Source organism: Muscardinus avellanarius (genome assembly GCF_963383645.1).
Source record: "Muscardinus avellanarius genome assembly, chromosome: 16".
Taxonomy (NCBI): Eukaryota; Metazoa; Chordata; class Mammalia; order Rodentia; family Gliridae; genus Muscardinus; species Muscardinus avellanarius.
Window position 1 is genome coordinate 72424293 of NC_137802.1, and position 24515 is coordinate 72448807.

Here is a 24515-nt window from a genome sequence, read left to right on the forward strand (position 1 = left end):
GTAACTTAGACCCAGTTTCCAAATTAAATATAGAGTCGGGTGTGGTGGCGCACACTTGTCATCCCAGCATTCGGGAGGCTGAGACAGGAGGATCCAGGTTTGCGGACAGCCTCAGGTACTTAGTGAGGCCCTCTGCAACTTAGTGAGACCCTGTTTCAAAATAAAGAATACAGCCGAGGGTGGTGGCTCACGCTTGTAATCCCCGCGCTTGGGAGGCTGAGACAGGAGGATCGCGCAGGTTCGAAGCCATCCTCAGCTACTTAGTGAGGCTCTCAGCAACTTAGTGAGACCCTGTTTCCCAATAAAATATAAAAAAGGTCTGGGAGTATAGCCCGGAGGTAGAAAGCTTCTGGGTTCCACCCTCAGTACCACCCCCCAAAAAAAATAAAATAAAATAAAATACAGAATAGGGCGGCGGTGTAGCTCGGAGATCGAATGCCCCTGGGTTCCATCCCCAGACCCGCAATAAATAAATAAATAAATAAATAAATAAATAAATAAATAATAGAGTCAGGCATGGTGGTGCACGCTTGTAATCCCAGCATTCGGGAGGCTGAGACCCGGAGGATCGCAGTTCGTGGACAGCCTCAGATACTTAGTGAGGCCATCCGCAACTCAGTGAGACCCTGTTTCAAAATAAAGAATAAAAAATAGGGCAGGGGGTGTAGCTCAGAGGTCAAATGCCTCTAGGTTCCATCCCCAGAGCCGCAATAAACAAACAAACAAACAAATAAATAAATAAATAAAAATTTAAAAAATAGAAAGTTTAAGCTCTGTCATTCGAGGGCACTGGACCCCTTCCAGCCCTCACCCAGCTGCCTTCCGACCTGTAACTCCTCCTCCTGTTTGGACCTGTCCCCTGAACAGGTGGCACTTTATGCCAGTGAGGAAAGGCCCCCCACTGAGGCGCAGCTCCCTGAGGAAATTGGCTTCCTGCCTTTATACATCAGCCTCATGTGATTTGGCTAAAAGGAGTCAGTACCTCAGGGTTTGGTCTCTTCCAGGAGCATGAAATAAAAAACCCATTATTAGACTCTGAGAAGGGACCACAAGTGCTGCCCCTCGGAGGCCAACCCTGGCTCAGCCCCCCGGCGTGTCCGCAGTCGGCAGGCAGGGCTTGAGGGGCGCTCAGCCTGCACTTTGTTCCCTGGGTGCTTCCAGGAGGGCTCCGACTGTACCTTCACTGGCTCACTGTGTGTGTGTGTGTGTGTGTGTGTGTGTGTGTGTGTGTGTGTGTGTACTGGGGATGGAACCCAGGCGCATTCTAGCTCTAAGAGACACTCCCAGCCCTGTTTTTATTTTGAATCTGAGTTTCACTAAGTAGCTGAGGCTGTCCTTGAACTGAGATCTTCCAGTCTCGACCTCCCGAATGCTGGGATTACAAGTGTGCACCACCACACCGGCACCTCTTGGTTCACCCCTTTTTTTTGCAGTACTGGGGATGGAACCCAAGGACATTCTACCTCTGAGCTACAACCCCAGAACTAATTTTTTATTCTTTATTTTGAAACAAGGTCTCACTAAGTTGCAGAAGGCCTCACTATCTGAGGCTGTCCATGAACCAAGATCCTCCTGTCTCAGCCTCCCGAATGCTGGGGTTACAAGCGTGCAGCCCCACTCCCGGCACCTCCTGGCTCACTTTTTTTTTTTTTTTTTTTTTTGGTGGTACTGGGGTTCCTGGAAACCCTTCCACCTCCGGTCTACACTCCCAGACCTATTTTATATTTTTATTTGGAAACAGGGTCTCTTAAGCCAGCGAGACTGGCTTTGAACCTGTGCGATCCTCTGTCTCCGCCTCCCAAGAGTGGGGATTACAAGCGCGCCCACCACGCCCGGCCCTGGCTCACTTTCAACTGGAGAGAATCCGTGCCGGCCGCCCATCCGTGGCCAGGGAGGGTCTCTAACATTCTAACATGTGGTAGGCGGGAGGTGGGACCAATTTGTGGACATGGGTTACATGTGCTTCTGTCTCTTTCCTGTCTCTCTGATCCCGCTGTCAATCCTTTGACCCTACGGCCCGCTTAGTCCCTAGCTCAGTGCAGCCCTAGCCGGCGGGGAGGAGGGAGTGCGGCTGCTGCCCCACCCATGCTGACAGCGCCTCCCCCGCAGTGGCGGCCCTGCAGAAGGAGCTGGAGAGCTTGTCCCTGCACCTCTTCTACATGCAAAACATCGACCAGGATGTGCGCGACGACATCTGCGTGATGAAGCAGGTCGTGAAGAAAGCCGAGGTGGAACGGGTGCACGCAGAGCTCGAGAAGAAAAAGCAGGTACTCTGCAGGTTCCGTGGAGTTTTGTCTTTCGTTTGCTTGTTTATTTGTTTTTGTGTTGCGGTACTGGGGATGGAACCCAGGGGCTACCTCCGACCTATACGCCCTGCCCGATTTTTTGTTCTTTATTTTGAAGCAGGGTCCCACTGAGTTGCAAAGGGCCTCACTAAGTAGCTGAGGCTGTCCGTGAACCACAATCCTCCTGTCTCAGCCTCCCAAATGCTGGATTACAAGCGTGCGCCACCGTGCCCAGCTTGTTTGTTTTATGTGTGTATGGTACTAGGGATTGAACCCAAGGCATTGTACTTCTGAACTATACCCCCAGTCCTTTTTCCTTTTTTTTTTTTTTTTTTTTCAGTACTCGGGATGGGACCCAGGGGCATTCTACTTCTGAGTTACACCCTCTCAGCCTAGTTTTTAATTCTTTATTTTGAAACAGGGTCTCACTGAGTTGCAAAGGGTCTCACTAAGTAGCTAAGGCTGTCTGCCATCCACAATCCTCCTGTCTCAGCCTCCCAAATGCTGAGATTACAAACGTGTGCCACCACGCCCTGCCTTCTTTTCTTTTTAATTTTTTTTTTTTTTAAACAAGGCCTCACTAGGTTGCTGAGTCTCACTATTGCTGAGGCTGGTTTCAAACCTGCGATCCTCCTGACTCCGCCTCCCAAGTACTGGGATTACAAGCAGGTGCTACCAGCATGCTTGGCATCCACGCATACTCAGCTGTCACTGAACCTCTGACTTTTCAAACAGACGCTCAGCTCATCCCTCGTGTAAAGGCTCTATTACTGGGGGCGGTGAAGGCCTGGTCAGGGCTCCTGGTGGGGCGCTGTCCTCAGGCCTGGTCCCTGCTCTGCTCCCCTATTTCAGGACCTGTTTGTGGACCAGCTCACCATGCAGACTCACCAGCTAGAAGAAAACATCTCCCTGTTTGAGGCTCAGTACCTCGCCCAAGCCGAGGACACCCGGATCCTAAGGAAGGCAGTGAGCGAGGTGAGACCCGCCCCCCAGCCTGTGGCAGAAGTCCCCCGGCCAGTGCCCAGGCTGACAGCTCACCTGGGCTGCGATCTGCCGGCTCCCACACCAATCAGCAGGCTGCTTACGTGCAAAGCCCGCCTCCTGGGCCGCTGAGCACACTGGGTGCGCAGGGCCCTGCAGACACTGCTGGCTGCTGGTTAGTGGGTGGCCTCTCTGCTCCGTGTGCAGACAAGGAGCCAAGGTGAGTGGATGTGTAGAAGCCGCAACTGCAACCATCTTTAAATTCCTATGTCACCCTCTGCATTCACATGCGTGGGGAAGGCATGCAAGAGACAGTAAGATCTTGCTGAAATAAAGAAAAGACACCTGCCAGGACTTGTGACACACACTTGAGACAGTAGGGGGATCGCAGATCCGAGGCCAGCCTCAGCAACTTAGCAAGGCCCTCAGCAACTGAGACCCTGTTTCCAAATAAAAAACAAAAAGGCCTGGGGAATAGCCAGGCATGGTGCGGCAGGCCTGTGATCCCAGTACTCGGGAGGCTGAGACAGGAGGATGGCAAATTCGAAGTCAGTCTCAGCAACTTAGCGAGACCCTGTTTCCAAATAAAAATAAAATAGAGAGCTGGGCGTGGTGGCGCACGCTTGTCATCCCAGCATTTGGGAGGCTGAGACAGGAGGATCGCGGTTCGTGGCCAGCCTCAGCTACTTAGCGAGGCCCTACCTCTGCAACTCAGTGAGACCCTGTTTCAAAATAAAGAATAAAGCCAGGTGTGGTGGCGCACACTTGTAATCCCCGGGCTTGGCAGGCAGAGGCAGGAGGATTGTGCAGGTTCGAAGCCAGCCGCGCTGGCTTAAGAGACCCTGTTTCCAAATTTAAAAATATATAAAATAGGTCTGGGAGTGTAGCCCGGAGGTAGAAGAGTTTCCAGGAACCCCAGTACCACCATAAATAAGTAAATAAATAAATAAATAAATAAATAAATAATAGGGCTGGGTGTGTTGCTCAGAGGTAGAATGCCCCTGGGTTCCAACCCTAAGTACTGCCAAAAAAAAAAGAGAGAGTGAGATGAAAGCTCTTAAGATAAACCATCAACCCCTCTTACCGTTCCTGGGGCAGTGCCTGGCCACCTGTCAAGGGTTCAGAGCTGGCTGTGCGGCTGTGTGCACCCTGTGGGGATGAGCCTTCTGTAGGGCTGGGAGGGGCAGCGGCATGAAGGGCTCCTCCTCCCCACTCCACCACGACAGGCTTCCCCCAGGGTCTGTTCAGTCTTCCTCCCCAGCTCACAACAGTGGTTGGGCCGCAGCAGGCAGGCCAGGGAGAACCCTGAGGAGCTGTGAACCACGTGTGGGAGAGGCAGGGAGGCCCCACCCAGCTGTCAGAGGTGAGGGAGCCAGAGGACCAGGCCTCCCGTGCAGGCTCCACACCATTGTGGACTGCCAGACCCCTATCGGGTAGCAAAGCCCTTATCACCCCAAACATCACGCTACTTGGGCGTTCAAACCAAGAAAAAAGTTACAGAGGCATGCAGGTAATTTTTCTTTTTTTGGTGGTGAGCCCAGGGGCGTTCTACCTCCAAGCTACACCCTCAGGCCCGTGCCCTGGAATCTTCTCCTCCCCCCCTCCTCACAGAGCACAAGGGCCCTGGCCCAAACTCCAAGGGAAATCCCAGACTTCTTTGAAGCTACAATTAGCTTCCTATTACTGTGCTGATGTGCGATCAGGAAAAATTAGGAGAGGTTGGCCTGGGGCAGTCCGTGCCAGTAATCCTGGTACTTGGAGGCAGAGACAGGAGGATTACAGGTTCAAAGCCAGCCTCCTCCGTGGATCCTGTTTCAAAAATAAAACAACAAAAAGGTCTGGGGTATAGCTCAGAAGTAAAATGCCCCTGGGCTTAATCCCTAGAACAGGAAGGGAAGGAAAGAGAGGAAGGAAGGAAGGGAGGAGATTAAAGAAAAGTCAGGGTGAGCCAGGGGAGAGGGGCGGGCGCGGGCAGCGGCTCCCCGGCGTCTCCCGGCTGCAGGCCTGCACAGAGATCGACACCATCAACATGGAGAAGAAACGCATCCTGCAGCAGTGGGCCACCAGCCTGGTGGGCATGAAGCACCGCGACGAGGCGCACCGGGCCATCCAGGAGGCACTCAGGTAGCCGGGCACGCCCAGGGACAAAGGGCGCACCTGCAGCCCCGCAGCCCCAAAGCCACCTGGGATTTCCTGGCAGGATTAAGGAGAGGGAAAGAGAGAGGGGAGTTTTCTTTGGGGGATAAAAGTGTCCCTTTGATCTGCGTTATCACCACCGAAACCTCATCCTCTGGTCCTTTGCTCAGCCTGAGGGGTCCTTTCCAGAAGAATCCTCTGTTTTCAATTCCCAGGGAAGGGGGAGGAAAATCCAGGGCCCGTCACATCCAGCAGGGGAGGGTGGGGCTGGGGCTGTAAATTGGACAGGGGCACCGCAATGGTCCCCCAAACCACTCGGCTAATGGGGGCCCTGGATTTGGACCCCGGCAGTGACAGCCCGGGTCTGGGGCTGGCGCGGGCTCCGACTGAGGCTCGCCAGCTCCCGCGCCTCAGCGCATGCAGCAGGTGCTCATACTTGCGTCTGCCCTTCCCTAAGGTGCGCTTGGCGCTGGCTGTGCAAATAGGAGATACTTCTTCCTCTCCCTCCCGTGATTTAGAAAGACAAAGGAGAAGCATGTGTGATGCCTAAAAAAAAAAAAAAGGGCCGGGCGTGGTGGCGCACGCTCGTCATCCCCGCGCTTGGGAGGCGGAGACAGGAGGATCGCGCAGGTTCAAAGCCAGCCACGCGGGCTTAGGAGACCAAAAATAAAATAGGTCTGGGAGTGTAGCCCGGAGATAGACGGGCTTCCAGGAACCCCAGTACCACCAAAAAAAAAAAAAAAAAAAAGCGTTTTGACCTGAACCCTGAGGGGCTCCTTCTGCTCAGCTACAAAAAGCCAAAGGAGACATTGTGGGGTCGCCCAGGAAAATCCTGCCGCAAACTTTCCTTTCCTTTTATTTATTTCTTTGCTTGTTTGTTTGTTTATTGTGGTACTTGGGATTGAATCTAGGAACATTCTACCTCCAAGCCACATCCCCCAGCCCTATTATTTTATTCTTTATTTTGAAACGCGGTCTCACTGAGTTGCAGAGGGCCTCACTAAGTAGCTGAGGCTGTCCGCGACCCTCCGGTCTCAGCCTCCCGAGTGCTGGGATGACAAGCGTGGCCACCAGGCCTGGCATTACAGGCAGAGCCAGCTGGGGCTGGGCCTGGGCTCGCTCTCTCTGCCCTCGCTGCTGTTGCTAGCCAAGTCCAACCATGTCCGCAACCCAGGACAAAAGAGGCCGTGGCCAGGCCTCACGTGGGCAGCCGCGTCCGGCCTTATGCTGGTACCTTCTCCCTGGTAGCTTAATTACACAGGCCAGACACCTGTGGACCTCATGTAAGGTCCAGGACCAGGTTCTCAGGATCCCAGCGCCACCTGGCTCTCCACGGCTGACGGCCGAGCCCTTGCTGCCGGGGAAAAGACACCTCTGGGACACGCTCCTGGGCAAGTCCTGGAGCACTTCCAGGACTCTACCGTGTCCTCTCCACCAACCGTGTCCTCTCCACCAACCGGCGCCCCTTGCCTGGCCACACCCTTTCTGTTTTACATTTTGTTTTTGTGGATTGAATGCAGGGTCTTCTACCTCCAGGCTATACTCCCAGCCCTGATTTATTTTGAAATAGGATCTCATGAAGTTGCTGAGGTCCTCACTAAGTTGCTGAGGCTGGCCTCGAACCTGCAATCCTCCTGTATCAACCTCCCAAGTACCAGGATTACATGCTCTATTTAATTTAATTTAATTTAATTTTTGTGTGTGTGATACTGGGGATGGAACCCATGGGCATTCTACTTCTGAGCTACACCCCCAGCCCTATTTTTTATTCTTTATTTTTGAAACAGGGTCTCACTGAGTTGCAAAGGGCCTCACTAAGTAGCTGAGTTGGTCTGTGAACTGCGATCCTCCTGTCTCAGCCTCCCGAATGCCGGGATCACAAACGTGCGCCAACACGCCCGGCTCCTATTTTATTTTGTTTTCTTTTGTTTTGTTTTTGGTGGTACTGGGGTTCCTGGAAGCCCTTCTACCTCCGGGCTACACTCCCAGACCTATTTTTTACATTTTCATTTTGGAAACAGGGTTTCCTAAGCCAACGCGCACAGCTGGCCTCAAATCTGCGCGATCCTCCTGTCTCTGCCTCCCAAGCGCGGGGATTACAAGCGTGCACCACCACGCCCGGCTCCTATTTTATTTTGAAACAGGATCTCACGAAGTGCGGAGGGCCTCCCTAAGTAGCCGAGGCTGGCTGCGAACCACGATCCTGCAGAGGGCCTAGCTAAGTAGCTGAGGCTGTCTTCGAACCTGCTTCGATCCTCCTGTCTCAGCCTCCCGAATACCAGGATTGCAGGTGTGCGCCCCCATGTGGTACTGACCACAGCAACCAAAGAGCTGGCCAAAGCAGAAACGGGTGCTGAAAAGTGGGGCCTACGCCGTGACAACCGTGGTGCTGTTGTTCAAAAGCTTTTGGGCCGGGCATGGCGGGCACGCTCGTCATCCCAGCACTCGGGAGGCTGAGACCCGAGGATAGCGGTTCGCGGCCAGCCTCGGCTGCTTAGGCCCTCAGCAACTCAGTGAGACCCGGTTTCAAACTAAAGAATAAAAAATAGGGCTGGGGGTGGAGCTCGGAGGTAGAATGCCCCTGGGTTCCATCCGCAGTACAAAAAAAAAAAAAAAAAAAAAAAAAAAGAAGAAGAAGAAGAAAGAAAAAAAAAAAGAAAAAGAAAAAAAATTGCACTTAGGCTAGAAGAGGTGTGTAAAAATGTGGCCGAGGAAGGTGTGGTTACTGAAGCGATAAAGGCCACTGAAGTTAAGTACTTTACACAAAAACAAGAAGAAAGACTCTTGAAAGCATCTCTGGAACCAGCAGGACCCCGCCCAGCTGATGCTCAAGATGTAACCATGGAAACTTATTTGAAAGAAATCCTTTTGAGAACAGGTACCTGAGGCTGTTTTTTTTTTTTTTTCCCCCAGTACTGGGGATGGAACCCATGGGCATTCTACCTCCGAGCTACACCCCAGCCCTATTTTTGATTCTTTATTTATTTTATATTTATTTATTTATTTATTTATTTATTTATTTTGGTGGTACTGGGGGGTGGAACCCAGAGGCTTTCAACTTCCGGGCTATACTCCCAGACCCATTTTATATTTTATTTGGAAACAGGGTCTCACTAAGTAGCTGAGGCTGGCTTCGAACCCGTGCGATCCTCCTGTCTCAGCCTCCCAACCGCTAGGATTACAAGCGTGCGCCACCACGCCCAGCTTGATTCTTTATTTTGAAACAGGGTCACACTAAGTAGTAGCTGAGGCTGTCCATGAACCGCAATCCTCCTGTCTCAGCCTCCAGAATGCTGGGATGACAAGCGTGCGCCACCACGGGCACCAGGGGTCACTGCAGCCCCGGTGTCAGGCTTTGGCATCATCCGTGGGGTGCTGGCTGTGCACAAATGCAGATTTCTGGAGTTAAGGAGTCATGGAGGCTTCCATTCAGATTTCGAAGTAAGGCCTGGGAGGACACGCACTGTCACGCAGGGTTGGGATTCCCGTTGGCAGGCCATGAGGGGCATTCTGTGAGGGTGGTGCTGAAGCTGCGGCTTCAAAAATACTGTGGGCCGGGCGTGGTGGCGCATGCATGTAATCCCAGCATTCGGGAGGCTGAGACCAGAGGATCGCGGTTCGTGGACAGCCTCAGCTACTTAGTGAGACGGTTTGCAACTCAGTGAGGCCTGGTTTGCTGTTTCAAAATAAAGAATAAAAAATAGGGCTGAGGGTGCAGCTCAGATGTAGAATGTCCCTGGGTTCCATCCCCAGTACTGCAAAAAAACACATTTTTTTTATTTAAATAGGGCTGCAGGTATAGCTCAGAGGTAGAATACCCCTGAGTTCAATCTTCAGTACCAAAAATAAAATAAAACATAAAAAGGGCTGGGGATATAGTTCGGAGTTCTTCAGATATTAAGAATACAAGTCCTTGCCGGGCATGGTGGCACACACTTGTAATCCCCGCTCTTGGGAGGCAGAGACAGGAGGATCGCGCAGGTTCAAAGCCAGCCGTGCTGGCTTAAGAGACCCTGTTTCCAAATAAAAATATAAAAATAGGTCTGGGAGTGTAACCTGGAAGTAGAAGGGTTTCCAGGAACCCCAGAACCACCACCAAAAAAAAAGAATACAAGTCCTAGAGCCGAGCATAGTGGCGCACACTTATAATCCCAGCATTCAAGAGGCTGAGACAGGAGGATCGCAGTTCGCAGACAGCCTCAGCTACTTAGTGAGGCCCTCCACAACTCAGTGAGACCCTGTTTCAAAATAAAGAATAAAAAATAGAGCTGGTAAACCAGGCGTGGTGGCGCACACTTGTAATACCAGCATTCGGGAGGCTGAGACCAGGGGATTGTGGTTTGCAGACAGCCTCAGCTACTTAGTGAGGCCCTCCGAAACTTAGAGACCCTGTTTCAAAATAAAGAATAAAAAATAGGGCAGGGGGTGTAGCTTGGAGGTAGAATGCCCCTTGGCTCCATCCCCAGATCCGCAAAAAAAATTTTTTTAATTAAATTTAAAAAAAAAAAGAAGCCGAGTATGATGGCGCACACTAGTAATCCCCGCGCTCGGGAGGCGGAGACAGGAGGATCGCACAGGTTCGAAGCCAGCCACGCTGGCTTAAGAGACCCTGTTTCCAAATAAAAAATATATAATAGGTCTGGGAGTGTAGCCCGGAGGTAGAGGGGCTTCCAGGAACCCCAGTCACTAATAATAATAATAATAATAATAATAATAATAATAATAATAAGGCAGGGGGTGTAGCTCAGAGGTCAAACGCCTCTAGGTTCCATCCCTAGACTTGCAAAAAAATAAAAGAATACAAGTCCTTTCTTAGATGTGTGGTTTGGACATATATCTCTCCCAGACTGGTTAATCTTTTTTTCTCTTAATAGTGTCTTATGGAGAGAAGTTTTAAATTTTTATGGGACCCAATTTATCGATTTTTTTTCTTTCTGGGTTCATGCTTTTTATGTCTTTTCTAAGAAACTTTTTTTTTCCAGGTCTGGGATAGAACCCAGGGACATTCTACCTCTGAGCTATACCCCCTTCCCTATTTTTTATTCTTTATTTTGAAACAGGGCCTCATTAAGTAGCTGAGGCTGTCCTCGAACCACGATCCTCCAGTCTCAGCCTCCCGAATGCTGGGATTACAAGCGTGCGCCACCACGCCTGGCTTCTAAGAAACTTTTTGCCTGACCCAGGGTTGTCAAGGTTTTCTGCTAAAATTTTCCATTTTTAGCCAGGCATGGTGGCACACACTTCGTAATCCCAGTACTTGAGTGGCTGAGACAGGAGGATCACAGGTTCATGGCCAGCCTCAGCAACTTTGTAAGACAACTTAGCAAGACCCTATCTAAAAAAGATAATAGGGCTGAGGGTGGGTATAGCTCAGAGGTAGAAGGCTCCTGGGTTCAATCCCAGTCTCACACACACACACACACACACACACACACACACACACACACACATTCTAGTTTTAGGTTAAATGTTTAAGCATATCATTCATTTCATGATACCTGTTGTTACGGTATGAGGTAGGGGTCCAGGTTCAACTTCTCCATGTGTCTCTCTCCAGTTGTCCCAGCAATACTTGTTGAAAGGATGAACCTTGCCGGGCGTGGTGGCGCACGCTTGTAATCCCCGCGCTTGGGAGGCTGAGACAGGAGGATCGCGCAGGTTCAAAGCCAGCCTCAGCTACTTAGGCTCTCGGCAACTTAGTGAGACCCTGTTTCCAAATAACATATAAAATAGTTCTGGGAGTCTAGCCCGGAGGTAGAAAAGCCCCTGGGTTCCACCCTCAGTACCACAAAAAAAAAAAAAGGATGAACCTTCTTCCACTGAAATATTATGGCACTTTAAGGCCGGGCGTGGTGGCGCACGCTTGTCATCCCCGCGCTTGGGAGGCGGAGACAGGAGGATCACACAGGTTCGAAGCCAGCTGCGCTGGCTTAGGAGACCCTGTTTCCAAATAAAAACATAAAAATAGGTCTGGGAGTGTAGCCTGGAGGTAGAAGGGCTTCCAGGAACCCTAGTACCGCCAAAAAAAAAAAAAAAAAGAAAAAAGAAAAAAGAAATATTATGGCACTTTTGTTGAAGCTCATTGATCATCCATGTGTCTGTCCGTCTTTTTCTGGACTGTGTTCTGCTCTATCAATCTATGTGATTACTCTTTAATTAGTACCACCCTCTGGTGATGACTGTAGGTTTAAAGAAAATATTGAAGCCGGGTGTGGGGGTGCACATTTATAACCCCAGAATTTGGGGGTCGGGACAGGAGGATCGCGGTTTGTGGCCAGCCTCAGCTGCTTAGTGAGGCCCTTTGCAATTCAGTGAGACTCTGCTTGAAATTAGAAAGAAAAAATAGGGCAGGGGGTGTAGCTCAGAGGTGGAATGTCCCTGGGTTCCATCCCCAGTACCGCACACACACACACACACACACACACACACACACACACACACACACAAGTTATTTCTCTGAGTGTTTCATCCACTCTGAGCATCTTCCGCGCAGGCGCCTCTGAGGCCTACCTGGCTTGTGACGGGCTTCACCGTCTCGATTTCTCCAGAGAATGCCAGCACCAGGCCAAGTCCATCGACGGCGAGATCGAGGCGTACAGGAAGTCCATCATGAGGGAGGAAGAGAAGAACGAGAAGCTGGCCGGCATTCTGAACCGCACCGAGACGGAGGCCAGCCTGCTGCAGAAGCTGACGGCCCAGTGCCTGGCCAAGCAGGAGGCGCTGCAGAATGACTTCAACACCTACCGGCTCACGCTGCAGGACGCCGAGGACTCCCTGAGCAAGGGCCAGCAGGTGGGCAGCCGGCCGCAGGCCCCCCGCCCCGCCCGGCCCGGCCCCAGGACGCCCACTGGGCTCTTCCTCCCCAGGAGCACACGGCCGTCTCCAGCGAGCTGCAGGCGCTGCACCAGGCCGTGCACCACGAGCTGGAGCTGCGCCACAGGATGGACGCCTCCATCATGGACAAGCTGCAGGAGCACATGACCTCCAATAAGATGACCAAGTACTTCAAGCAGCTCCTCCTGAAGCTGCAGAAGGAGAAGACCAACCTGGTAGGCGGCGCCCGCGCAGGGCCACGCGGAGGGAGGCCGGCGTGCGGGCAGAAGGCGGCCTCCTTGGGCCCCGCAGCCTGGGCACGGGCGCTCGGGCCCACGCTTTTTTCATTGTATCCTTCCTTCCTCCCTCCTTCCCTTCTCTCTCCCTCCCTTCCTGGCTTCCTTTCTTTTTTTTGTTCTGGTGCTTGAACCCAGGGGTATTTTTACTTCTGAGCTACACACCCAACCTTATTTATTTATTATCTATTTTGTACCCTTTCTTTTGGGGGACTGGGGATGGAACCCAGGGACATTCCACCTCTGAGCTACACCCTTGCCCTATTTTTTTGTTCTTTATTTGGAAACAGGGTCTCACCAAGTTGCAAAGGGCCTCACTAAGTAGCTGAGCTGGCTTCGAACCTGTGTGATCCTCCTGTCTCAGCCTCCCAAGCGCGGGGATTACAAGCGTGTGCCACCACGCCCGGCTTATTTATCTATTTTTTATGGCACTGATGATGGATCCCAGGGCATTCTACCTCCAAGCTACACCCCCAGCCTGATTTTTTTATTCTTTATTTTGAAACAGGGTCTCACTAAGTTGTGGGAGGCCTCACTAAGTAGCTGATGCTGGCCGTGAACCCATATCCTCCTGTCTCAGCCTCCCGAGTACTGAGATTACAAGCGTATGTCACCACTCCCAGCTTATTTTTTATTTTTTAATTTTTTGTGTGTGGTACTGGGGATGGAACCCAGGGGCATTCTACCTCTGAGCGACACCCCCAGCCCTATTTTTTATTCTTTATTTTGAAGCAGAGTCTCGCTGAGTTGCAGAGGGCCTCACTAAGTAGCTGAGGCCGTCCGCGAACCACGATCCTCCGGTCTCAGCCTCCCTAATGCTGGGATTATAAGCGTGACCACCACGCCCGGCCCACATTATTTTTGACATCCTAAATCCTCATTTCTGTGTAATGTTTTGTGACGTAAATGCCGTATTACGTTTAACGGTTCTCTAGACAGATGCTGCAGGCTGTTTCTAAGGCTTTCTTGTTCCTTTGTTGCTACCAGGGGTTGAACCCAGGGGCATCCCACCTCTGAGCTACTTGAAGCAGGGCCTGGTTAAGTTGCTGAGGGCCGCACTAAGCGGCTGAGTCTGGCCTCAAACCTGCAATCCTCCTTTCTCCCTCCTGAGCAGTAAAATCACAGGCATGTGCCACCATACCCAGCCATTCCTAGGTCTTAAATATTATAAATAGCTCAGCGCCAAGCATTCTTATTTACAGATCGTTGTTCAGACTTCTGTGGCTAAGTTGCTGCCTGCAGGCCCCTGGGCCACGGGGCACCAGTGTTATAAATGGGCTTCCCAGCTGCCTGGGAGCCCCACCTTGCTGGCCACCACCCAAAGCCTGGCTGGCCCTGGGCCCTGCAGTAGGGCTGGCTGCCATGGCATGGGGACACCCATCTGTGAGCTCACTCTGGGTCTCAGTGGGGGGTCCTTAGTGTCCCTGAAAAGATGAAAAGATAATTCCTGTGGATTTTCCCTTCTTTGCCCTGCTAGAGCCTGGCTTGGGTGGGTCCCTGCTGTGGCCTGCACCAGGCTGGCCCTGTCCAGCCCCCTGGAGTCCCAGCGTGGAACACGCAGCAGTGGCGGCCACAGGGCCAGTGCCCTGGCCTCTGCGGCTTTACCACAGGCTTTACCTGTGGGGCCCCCGGCTCTTGTAGGTTTGTCCTTCTGAGGGGCAGGGAGGGCAGACGCAGGTCTTCCCAGCCTGGGGTTAGAGCAGGAGCCCTGCCCCTGTGTGATCCTGGCCGGCCTCCCACCAGGCCAGGCTGGGGCTCAGCCCAAGTGCGTGGCGCAGCGTCACCTGCTCCAAGATGCCTCGCGGGTGTCAGGGGGCTGCACCTAGCCATCTGTGGGGAGGTGCGCCGTGCCCAGAAGGGCCCCCAGCGTCAGGGAGCTGTTGTCCCTCCTGGGGTTTATGCTCAGGAGGAGGCAAGCCTGAGGGCAGCTGGCCCTGGCCTGACCAAAAATGATGCTCCTCCCTCTTTTTTGCTGGGGGCGGAGCAGGGGACGCATCCTCTAGGCAGAAAAAGCAGGTGATCCGGGGGCTTCTGAGAAGCTAAGGCATGTTGGGGTGAGGCAGCTGGCTGGCCCTGCTGTGGCGCAGGGAGCCTGGTCCCCAGGTCCCAGGTCCCAGGTCCTCACCTGGCTCCTTCCTGGGTCGCCCAATGATCAGGCTGCGAAACCACCTCTGTCCAGAGGAGGGCAGTAAAGAGTCTCAGGTTAAAAATTTAAAAAAAAAGAAACTCGTGAATTACAAGGATTTTCCAACAGACCTGAGCAGAGCTCTTGGAAAGGGAACACTGAATGCTTCAGAACACCCACGAGAGCCGGCGTGGGGACGCACGCTTGTAATCCCAGCATTTGGGAGGCTGAGACTAGAGGATCGTAGTTTGAGGACAGCCTCAGCTACTTAGTGAGGCCCTCTGCAACTTAGTGAGATCCTGTTTCAAAATAAAGAATTAAAAATAGGGCTGGGCCAGGCGTGGTGGTGCACGCTTGTAATCCTACTGCTTAGGAGGCTGAGACAGGAGGATCGTGCAGGTTCAAAACCAGCCTCAGCTACTTAGTGAGGGTCTGAGCAACTTAGTGAGACCCTGTTTCCAAATAAAATATAAAATAGGTCTTGGAGTACACCCAGAGATAGAAGAGCCCCTGGGTTCCACCCTCAGTACCACCAAAAAAAAAAAAAAAAAAAAATAGGGCAGGGGTGTAGCTCAGAGGTCAAATGCCCCTGGGTTTCATCCCCAACCCATTAAAAAAAAAAAAAAAAAGGAAAGGAAAGGAGTATAGCTCAGAATTAGAATGCCACTGGGTTCAATCCCCAGTATCACTAAAGTAAAGCCCAGCAGTGTTTTCTTTCTTTCTTCCTTTCTTTCTTTCTTTCTTTCTTTCTTTTTTTTTTTTTTTGTACTGGGGGTGGAACCCAGGAGCTTTTCTACCCCCAGGCTTTACTCCCAGACCTATTTTATACTTTATTTGGAAACAGGGTCTCACTAAGTTGCTGAGAGCCTCACTAAGTAGCCGAGGCTGGCTTGGAACCTGTGCGATCCTCCTGTCTCAGCCTCCCAAGCGCGGGGATTACAAGCGTGCGCCACCACGCCCGGCTTATCTTTCTTTTTTTAAGAGCTTATTTGGGGGCTCCAACAGGGGGGCACAGCTGCCTGTGTACGCCAGATCACCTTCACATCCTGTCTTTGCTTTTTGTAAGAAGCCGCCACCCGGCTTCTAGCAGGGAAGCCCCTTTTGAGGCCCTGGGGGAGAGACGGGAGCAGCCAGCATCCACCGCTCCTGACTGAGCCTTTAGTCTCTCCGGGAACATCCAGCGCGCCGGAGCCCGCAGGCCAGCACGGCCATCCCGAGCCTCCCCGGGCGGCAGAGATGCTCGGCACGTCCTGTTTCCTAACTCAGGTGACGCATCTTTCCAAAATCGACGGGGACATCGCCCAGACCACCCTGAACATCACGAACACCGGCTGCCGGCTGGACATGCATCAGAAGACGCTGGCCGAGATGGACAAGGAGGTGGAGAAGGTCACGGAATTCATCACCAACAGCGAGAATGAGATTTCCCGGCGTACCACCCTGATCGAGCGCAAGCAGGGCCTCATCAACTTCTTCAACAAGCAGCTGGAACAGATGGTCTCCGAGCTGGGGGTGAGCCCCGCGGCAGGGAGGCCGCCTCGGCCAGCCTTAGGCCCATGCGTGCAAGTGCCCCTTTCGGGAAGTGCTGGGCTCAGGAATGAGCTCGCAGGATGCAGTGCCCCCACCCTTTGCCCTCTCTGTTTCACAAGCAAAACGGAGACGCCACCCGGGAAAGGGCGTGGGCATTGCTGACGTCCGTCACAGCCACCGAGCTCTGCCTCTGTAGCAGGAAGGGGGCCACTGGTGGTCCAGAAAAGATGCTTATGACCACGGAAATTTGAACCCATTGCCATCTTCACAGGACACAGAACAACCTTTTTATTTTTATTTTTTTGGCACTGGGGATGGAACCCAGGAACATTCTACCTCCAAGTTATACCCTCATCCCTATTTTTTTTAATTAATTAATTTATTTATTTATTTATTTATTTATTTATTTATTTTTGGTGGCACTGGGGTTCCTGGAATCCCTTCTACCTCCGGGCTACACTCCCAGACCTATTTTTACATTTTTATTTGGAAACAGGGTCTCCTAAGCCAGCAGGCGCGGCTGGCTTCGAACCTGCACGATCCTCCTGTCTCTGCCTCCCAAGCGCGGGGATTACAAGCGTGCGCCACCACGCCTGGCTTATTCTTTATTTTGAAACGGAATCTCACTAGGTTGAAGAAGGCCTCATGAAGTAAATGAGACTGTCCTCAAACCTGCAATCCTCCTGTTTCAGCCTCCCGAATACTGGGATTACAAGCGTGCACCACCATGCCTGGGTGTGCGTGCTGGGGATTGAACCCAGGGGCATTATACCTCTGAGATATTCTCCAAGCAGGATCTTGCTGGGTTGATGGAATTTTTGCTCAGAGCCAGGCGTGGTGGCGCGTGTTTGTAATCCCTGCGCTTGGGAGACTGAGAAAGGAGGATCGCACAGGTTCGAAACCAGCCTCAGCTACTGAGTGAGGCCCTCAGCAACTTAATGAGACCCTGTTTCCAAATAAAGTATAAAATAGGTCTGGGAGTGTAGCCCGGAGGTAGAAAAGCCCCTGGGTTCCACCCCCAGTACCACCAAAAAAAAAAAAAAGGAAAGAAACCCTTGCTCAGTTGCTGGGGTTGGCTGCACACCTGTGATCCTCTGTCTCAGCCTCCCAAGTACTGGGCTGACCAGCACGCACCCCATTCTGCCTGACCTCTGTTTTGCTAATGGCCTTTGGGGCAGACAGGCAGGAGGGCCCATGTGACCCACAGGCCACTGCTTTGCACAGGGGTCTGAGTTAGAGGCTGCACCTTGTATACATTGGCCAGGTGCCCATAACCCAAGGAACCCACCCCGGGCTTCAGGCCTCCGAGTCCCTGGGCAGTGGGTTAAGTTCTGGGATGAGCCCACACACGGAGAGCCCTGAAACCCCGCAGATCTCCAGGGAGCAAAGTCCCCGAGCCTTGACCTTCTGCTGTCAAGAGGCCATACCCAAAGCCCTGTTGGGTGGCAGAGGCCACACCCAGTAAGGCCCCTTACAATTCAGACCTCAGACCTCAGAGCCAGTGAGCAGACGAGGGGTCCCGGCCCTGCTGAGAGCTGATGAGTCTCCCGTCCCTGTAGCTCCCCCACCCCAAACAAACACCTTTGACCTTAGAGGCTGGCTGTGTTTTGATGATTTTTCCTTGCAGGGGGAAGAGTTAGGGCCCCTGGAGCTGGAAATCAAAAGGCTGACCAAGCTGCTGGATGAGCGGAACAGCAGCGTGACCCAGGCCCAGGTGACCTGGCTCCGCCTGCAGCAGGAGCTGGTCAAGGTGACTCAGGAGCACGAGCAGCAGCTGGCGTCCCTGGACATGCTCAAGAAAGATATCCACATCCTGGAACAGAAGAAGCTCCGCACAGACAGTGAGTGAGCCCGGTCCTGGGGCCCAGCGCCTGCCCGGCCGAGGGGCCTGCCCTGCAGGACACGGTGCTGGGCCTCCCCGCAGCCCTCGGTGCACACAGGCCGGGCAGGGCGCCGCGCTTGCCATGACGCCTGCAATCCCAGTACTTTGGAGGCTAAGACAGGAGGATTGCAGGCTTGAGGACAGCCTCGGCAACTTAGGGAGGCCCTATTTTCAAAGTAAAGAATAAAAATAGTTAGGGGGTGTCGCTCAGACGTAAACTGCCCCTGGGTTTGATCCCCAGCACCACCCACACACAGCAAAGCAAACAATAGAAACAATGGACTGTCTGTTCAGTAACTCTGAACCTTGCCCAGCCGCTGACTGTACTCAGAGGCAGGTAGAGACGACTCGCTAAGTTTGTCTGACTTCACAGGTTTCAAGGCTCTCGAGGGAGGAACAGTGTGTGGCTTTGCAAAGCCAGGGATTCGGGGAAAAGATAGAGGTGCCCCTGTCCAAGCCAGATGACATCCCAGCATCCCCTCTGTCTGGGCATAGAACATTGTCCTGGGGCACCAGCCCTGGTTCACCCCAGGCTACAGCTGAGACCTACCAGAGTCTGCCAGAGCACCCAGATGTGGCACCACCCACCCACAAGCCCCCCACCGAGTCATCCAGGCCCACCTGGTCCTGGGTCTGGGATTCAGACAGGCCGGTCCTGCCCAGTGGTTGGGGATGCTCTGCCTGGCTGCTTCCTCTCCAGGGCCCTGCCGCCTGCTGTGACCCCACGTACCTGACGGTCACGACTTAGAGGAAGAAAGGCTTATTTGCTCACAGTTCTGGAGGTTTCAGAGGTTTCAGTCCACGTTAGGCCAGGTTACACCTGCGGCGCTCAGGGCATGGCGGCCCAAAGCAGAGCAGTGCAAAGGCGCTGCTCGCACATCACAGGGGCCGGGAGCAGAGAGAGAGAGAGAGAGAGAGCAAGAGAGCGAGAGAGAGAGAGAGAGAGAGAGGGAGGGAGAGAGAGAGAGAGAGAGAGAGAGAGAGAGAGAATGCACGCACAAGGGAGGGGGAGGCATGTCCATGGTCTCCAAGGCCATGCCCCCCCACCCGTCCTCAGCAACCAAGCCCCGCCTCCAGCATGGCTGCCTTGTGAGGAGTCCAGGACATTCTGAATTTAAACTGTAACATTCGCCCTGGCCTGTCAGTTGGAGAGCAGAGAGTACCCCCGACACGTGTAGCTGTCAACAGAACGCAGAAGGAAGGCCAGAGGAGCCGAAATGCAAAGCTAGGGGTGGGGAGGTCAGATGGGGTGAGGCAGGCACGGGGGCGTCCAGTAACCAAGCCCCGAGAGGAGGGTGGAGGGCCAGAAAACAGAGCTAGACAGACTCCCTCGTCCGGTGCCCTTGACCCATCCGATCACCGATGATTCCTAGTAGGGCCTGCTGGACAAAGGACCTACCTCTCCTGGAGCCCCATAGTGTCTGAGCGCCGTCACATCCCCAGCCTGAGAAGCAGTGCAGGCTGTGGGTGGGCCCTGGCCCTCGGGCATTGGGTTCCCCCTCCCTGGCCACGGCTTTCCCCAGCACCAGGGCCTTGCAGCCGCCCCAAAGGACCAGGCTTTGGAAACAGCAACAGAAAGAGACCCCACGCACGTTCCCCTCCAGCCCGCCTGGCAGGGGCAGGGGCAGGGGGGCCCAGGAGGCCACGGGGAGGGGCAGAGCCGCTGCCGACCCTCCGCACCTCTGTCCCCCGTTGCAGACAAGATCAATCAGGAGAGGAAGGAGCAGAAGGACATCGAGCGGCACATGAAGGACCTGGACAACGACCTCAAGAAGCTCAACCTGCTTATGAACAGGAGCCGGAGCAGCTCGGAGGAGCTGCGGCACGGCAACCTGGTGGCCGAGTCTGAGCTCGTGCGCTCGCTGAAGGTGGGGCCCGCTCCCCTCCGGGGGGCCCCCCAGACTGCCCGGGTGGCTGCCTGGCTGGGATGTCTCTTCAGCACTCCCCTCAGCCTTGGGGGGTCAGGAAGCAGCCCTGGGGCCTGGCCCGGCCCCTCCCACAGCTCCCGCCCACCCCCAGGCCTCGGAGAGAGAGACCATTGAGATGCAGGACAGGCTGACCCAGCTGCAGGAGGAGAAGGCCGACATCCTCAACGGCCTGGTGGAGGCCGAGTGAGTGTCCGCGCCGCGCCGCCCACCACACAGCCAGAAACACGGGAACCACCAGGCCTCGGGGCTGTCTCCCTCCAGCCGGGCCCTGCAGCCAGCCAGGCCAGGCTTTCCTGGGAAAGCATCTACTGTTTCTATGGCGTCTGATTATAGCAGTAACGCACTCAGCCCTGAGCGTTTTCTAACTATAACAGACTGAGCAGAGCAAAAAGGAATAAACAGCCGGGCCTGGTGGCACACGCTTGGGATCTCAGCGCTCGGGAGGCTGAGACGGGAGGGTCGCTTCCCGGCCAGCCTCGGCTACTTAGGGAGGCCCTTTGCAACTCAGTGAGACCTGTTTCAAAATAAAGAATAAAAGCCGAGCGTGGTGGCGCACGCTTGTAATCCCAGCATTCGGAAGGCTGAGACAGGAGGATCGCACGGGTTCGAAGCCAGCCTCAGCTACTTAGTGAGGCTCTCAGCAACCTAGTGAGACCCTGTTTCCCAAAAAAAAAAAAAAAAAAAAAAGGTCTGGGAGTATAGCCCGGAGATAGAAAGCCTCTGGGTTCCACCCCCAGTACCACCAAAAAAAAAAAAAAAAATTAAAAAAAATAATAAAGAAAGAATTAAAAAATAGGGCTGGCAGTGTAGCTTGGAGGTAAAGTGTCCCTGGGTTCCATCCCCTGTACCACACACACACACACACACACACACACACACACACACACGCACAGGGCTGGGGTGTAGCTCTAAAAGAGAATGCCCCTGGATTCCATCCCTAGTGCCACAAGAAAAAAATAAAAAAGAATAAATGTACAATTCCAGCTCCCTTTGTCAGAAAAAAACACTGTGCCATACATATCTTTCTGTTGTTTGTTTTTTTTTTGTTTGTTTGTTTGGTCTCTTTGGTACCAGGGGCTGAGCCTGGGGGCATTTTACATTCAAGCTAAGCCCTCAGCCCTTTTTGGTTTTACTTTTATTTTGAATCAGAACCTCGCTGATTTGCTGAGGGTCCGACCAAGGTGCTGAGGGTTTCACTAACTGCGGAGGCCTCACCCTTCTATCAGTGATCCTTCCTTCCTCAGTCCCTGAAGCGGTGGCTTCGTGTCGTGTCCCCACCGCTCCACCTCTCTGCCCCCTTCCTCTCCAGTCTTCGCTCCTCCTGCTTCTCTCTGCCCTCCCCAGGATGCCAGGGTTGTCTCTCCCGAGGGCTGGCAACCCTTTGCTGTCCCGGGCCGGAGAGTAACGATCTCGTCTTTGTGAGCCTCAGCCTCTGCCATCCCAGCTGAAAGCTGTGTGAGACCCGAGGAGAAAACTGGCATCCAGCCCTGACTCTGTCTCTCCCGCCTCTAAAGACACCAGATCATGCTTTGGGAGAAGAAAATCGAAGTGGCAAAGGAGATGCGCGCCTCGGTGGACTCCGAGACGGGGCAGGCGGAGATGCGGGCCATGAAGGCGGAAATCCACAGGATGAAGGTGCGTTCAGCGCCGCTGGGCTCACGGCGGGCCACTCCCCGGGCACCCTGGCCCACTGCACGGGCTCCTGGGGGACCCTGCCTCCTGCATGCAGGCCCGCGCCCAGCCACGCACAGGAACCACGCCGGCCCCACATCAGGGTCGGCTGCCGAAGGAACACTGTCCTTACTACACAGAAATCGTTACACAGCAGCAGAGGACACACATTCCACGCACACTTTCTTCTTCAGTACTGGGGGCCAAACCCAGGGCCTCAAACCCACTAGATGAGTGCTCCCACCTCTTACGGATTGGGAGAATATGGTTTGTGGAAAACATTCCCCGGGGACCCCTGCTAGGGTCCCGGACACACTTTTCCCCAACCCATAAAAAAAAAAAAACCCAAAATGACCCCAAACAGAAGAAAAACCATGGATTCTTGTCCTAAGCTAAGAATAAATATGCATAGCTTGGACAGTTGCTGAAGATTTAAAGAAGTTTGTTAGAAAGATAGAAATACAGAAAATAGAAATACAGCCCCATGCCAAAATGGCATGGTGGGGTTGACTCGAAATGAATACACCAAAGGGATTACACGTGGAACCGGACTTTTATACCCATGACCTCCATCTTGTTTGCGTGACTCTGATGTAGTGAACTTCCCTGTAAGGTACCTCCCCTTAACCCAGAAAGGTACCTCCCCCAGCAAGGTGTGGCAAGGCGTCTCCTTTCAAGAAGGGCCAGGTCAAACCCTGCCCCATCCTCCCCAGATCATCATGTACATCTGTCTTTAGATAAAAGCCTAGTTCTCCTCTTCTTAAGATCTGTCTTTAGATAGATAAAGGCCTAGTTCTCCTCTCCTCTTGACTGGTTAATTACTTTGAGCTAGGTTGATTTACATTGGAATAGCTGCCTATTTTAGGCAGAAATCAAGTCCTTTCTTTAGGCCTTTACTTCATTAATTGCATCCTTTATCTCTCTTTGGCTCTCTCTGAATTCTTTTCGAAACACCTCTATTATTTCTACAGTTATTTTCCTGATTTGATCTTCTGGAAATCTCTGAATTTCTGTTTTATCGGGTTCTGATGTTGTGGGGTTGTGAGCCTTCATTGCTCCATTGTTATTCCTCTTTCCCATGATTTTGGAAGTTTGTGCCTTCTCTGGGTTCTTCCCTTGGGTCACTACGACTTCACTTAAGGTGCTCTGGATCTCGAGTCTGTGGTATCTCGGTCCCTACTACTCCTTTACTGGGTTGTATTGCAGAGTCTCAGACCCTGGGAGTCAATCGAGGCTTCTTTAGACCATGGGGGGTGCCAGGTTGGGCGTTCTCCTATGGTGTGATATCTCTGCCACCGCCACTCCCCCACTGGGTCAAGTCCCTGGGAGTCAGTACTGAGATTTCTCCTCTGGGGCCCGCAATTTGACTCACTGTTGTTGAGTGCGCAGATGGAGCTTTAGTGGACTCCGTGAATTCGCTGCTGTTGCCGCCGGTGGCAATATGGCGCTGCTGCCACGCCCTCGGCCGTGAGGCTGGCGTATTTCTTTTCTGTTTTTGAGCTCCGCTCTGGTTCCCTGCAGGGTGTGCTGAGCCCAGCCCCTGGGAGCTTTAGATGCTCCCTGCACCAAAAAATCTGCTGAATCCCGCCCGGCTATTCCGCAGCGGCTCACCTCGGCTTGCTGTCCGCCGCTCCTCTCTGGAGCCTGGTGGGCTGTTGAGTGCGTTGGTCTGGTGCCGTCCGGTGAACTTGCCGCTGCTTCTGGCAGTAAGGCACTGCTGCCGCATCCTCGGGCGTGAGGCCGGCGTATCTCCTCTGTGGCTCTGAGCTCCATTCTGAGTCCCCCTCCCCTCTGGGGCCTGGAGCTGCAAGGGAAGATGGCACCCACCGCTCCGTGGCAGCACTGCAGTCTGGTTTCTTTCTGGTGTCTCATTTTTCCAGCCCTCTCTTTCTCTGTCCCTTGTAATTACATTTTTTGTTTCTCTGCTGATGGTGTTTTCTGGCTATGAAAGGCGCTGATTTTGTGGTAATAGAGATTGGTTGTTAGTGGGGCTCGTCAGCCCCGCTTTTCTCCGTCGCCATCTTCCCGGAAGTCCCCCTATATAATCCGTTTTGGGTTTTGCTATGGGCTATGGGTTGGGGGAAAGTGTGTCCGGGACCCTAGCAGGGGTCCCCGGGGAACAGTTTCCCACACCATACTCTCCCCAAAACCTTAACATATTCTACCTCTGAGATATACCCCCAGCCCTAATTTTTTACTTTCTAGGTTTTTTGGTTTTTTTTTTTTTTTTTTGGTGGTACTGAGATTCTTGGAAACCCTTCTACTTCCCAGCTGCACTCCCAGACCTATTTTATACTTTTCTTTTCGTTTTTTTTTTTTTTTTTTAAACAGGGTCTCTTAAGCCAGCGTGGTCTGGAGGTAGAAGGGCTTCCAGAAACTCCAGTACCACCAAAAAAAAAAAAAAAGAAAAGAAAAGAAAAGAAAAGAAAAGAAGAAAAGAAAGGAAAAGAAAAAAAAGAAATTTGAGCTGGGTGTGGTGGCGCACCTTTGTAATCCCTGTGCTTGGGAGGCTGAGACAGGAGGATCGCGCAGGTTTGAAGCCAGCCTCAGCTACTTAGTGAGGCTCTCAGCAACTTAGTGAGACCCTGTTTCCAAATAAAATATAAAATGGGTCTGGGAGTATAGCCCAGAGGTAGAAAGCCTCTGGGTTCCATCCCTAGTACTACCAAAAATATAAATAAATAAATTAATTAATTAATTAAAAATAAATAAATAAAACAGGGTCTCACTGAGTTACGGTGGGCCTTACTAAGTAGCTGAGGCTGTCTGTGAACCACAGTCCTCCTGTCTTAGCCTCCTGAATGCTGGGATTACAAGCGTGCGCCACCATACCCAGCTCAAATTTCTTTTTTTCTTTTATTTTCTTTT

At 52.8% G+C, this 24515-nt stretch overlaps 1 protein-coding gene across 1 annotated transcript in view; it reads left to right on the forward strand.

Annotated features, from left to right (window-relative positions):
- The window catches only part of CCDC40 (coiled-coil domain 40 molecular ruler complex subunit), a gene marked incomplete at both ends in the record, with an annotated part of 45390 nt that overhangs the window by 14271 nt on the left and 6604 nt on the right, over window positions 1–24515 (forward strand). The window contains 10 exons of the mRNA XM_080714153.1: window positions 2110–2267; window positions 3138–3260; window positions 5269–5390; window positions 11951–12194; window positions 12269–12451; window positions 15903–16148; window positions 17794–18007; window positions 19747–19916; window positions 20068–20159; window positions 21491–21611. Of these exons, the coding sequence (XP_080570279.1) occupies window positions 2110–2267; window positions 3138–3260; window positions 5269–5390; window positions 11951–12194; window positions 12269–12451; window positions 15903–16148; window positions 17794–18007; window positions 19747–19916; window positions 20068–20159; window positions 21491–21611 (1673 nt within the window). The remainder of the gene's footprint in view (window positions 1–2109; window positions 2268–3137; window positions 3261–5268; window positions 5391–11950; window positions 12195–12268; window positions 12452–15902; window positions 16149–17793; window positions 18008–19746; window positions 19917–20067; window positions 20160–21490; window positions 21612–24515) is intronic.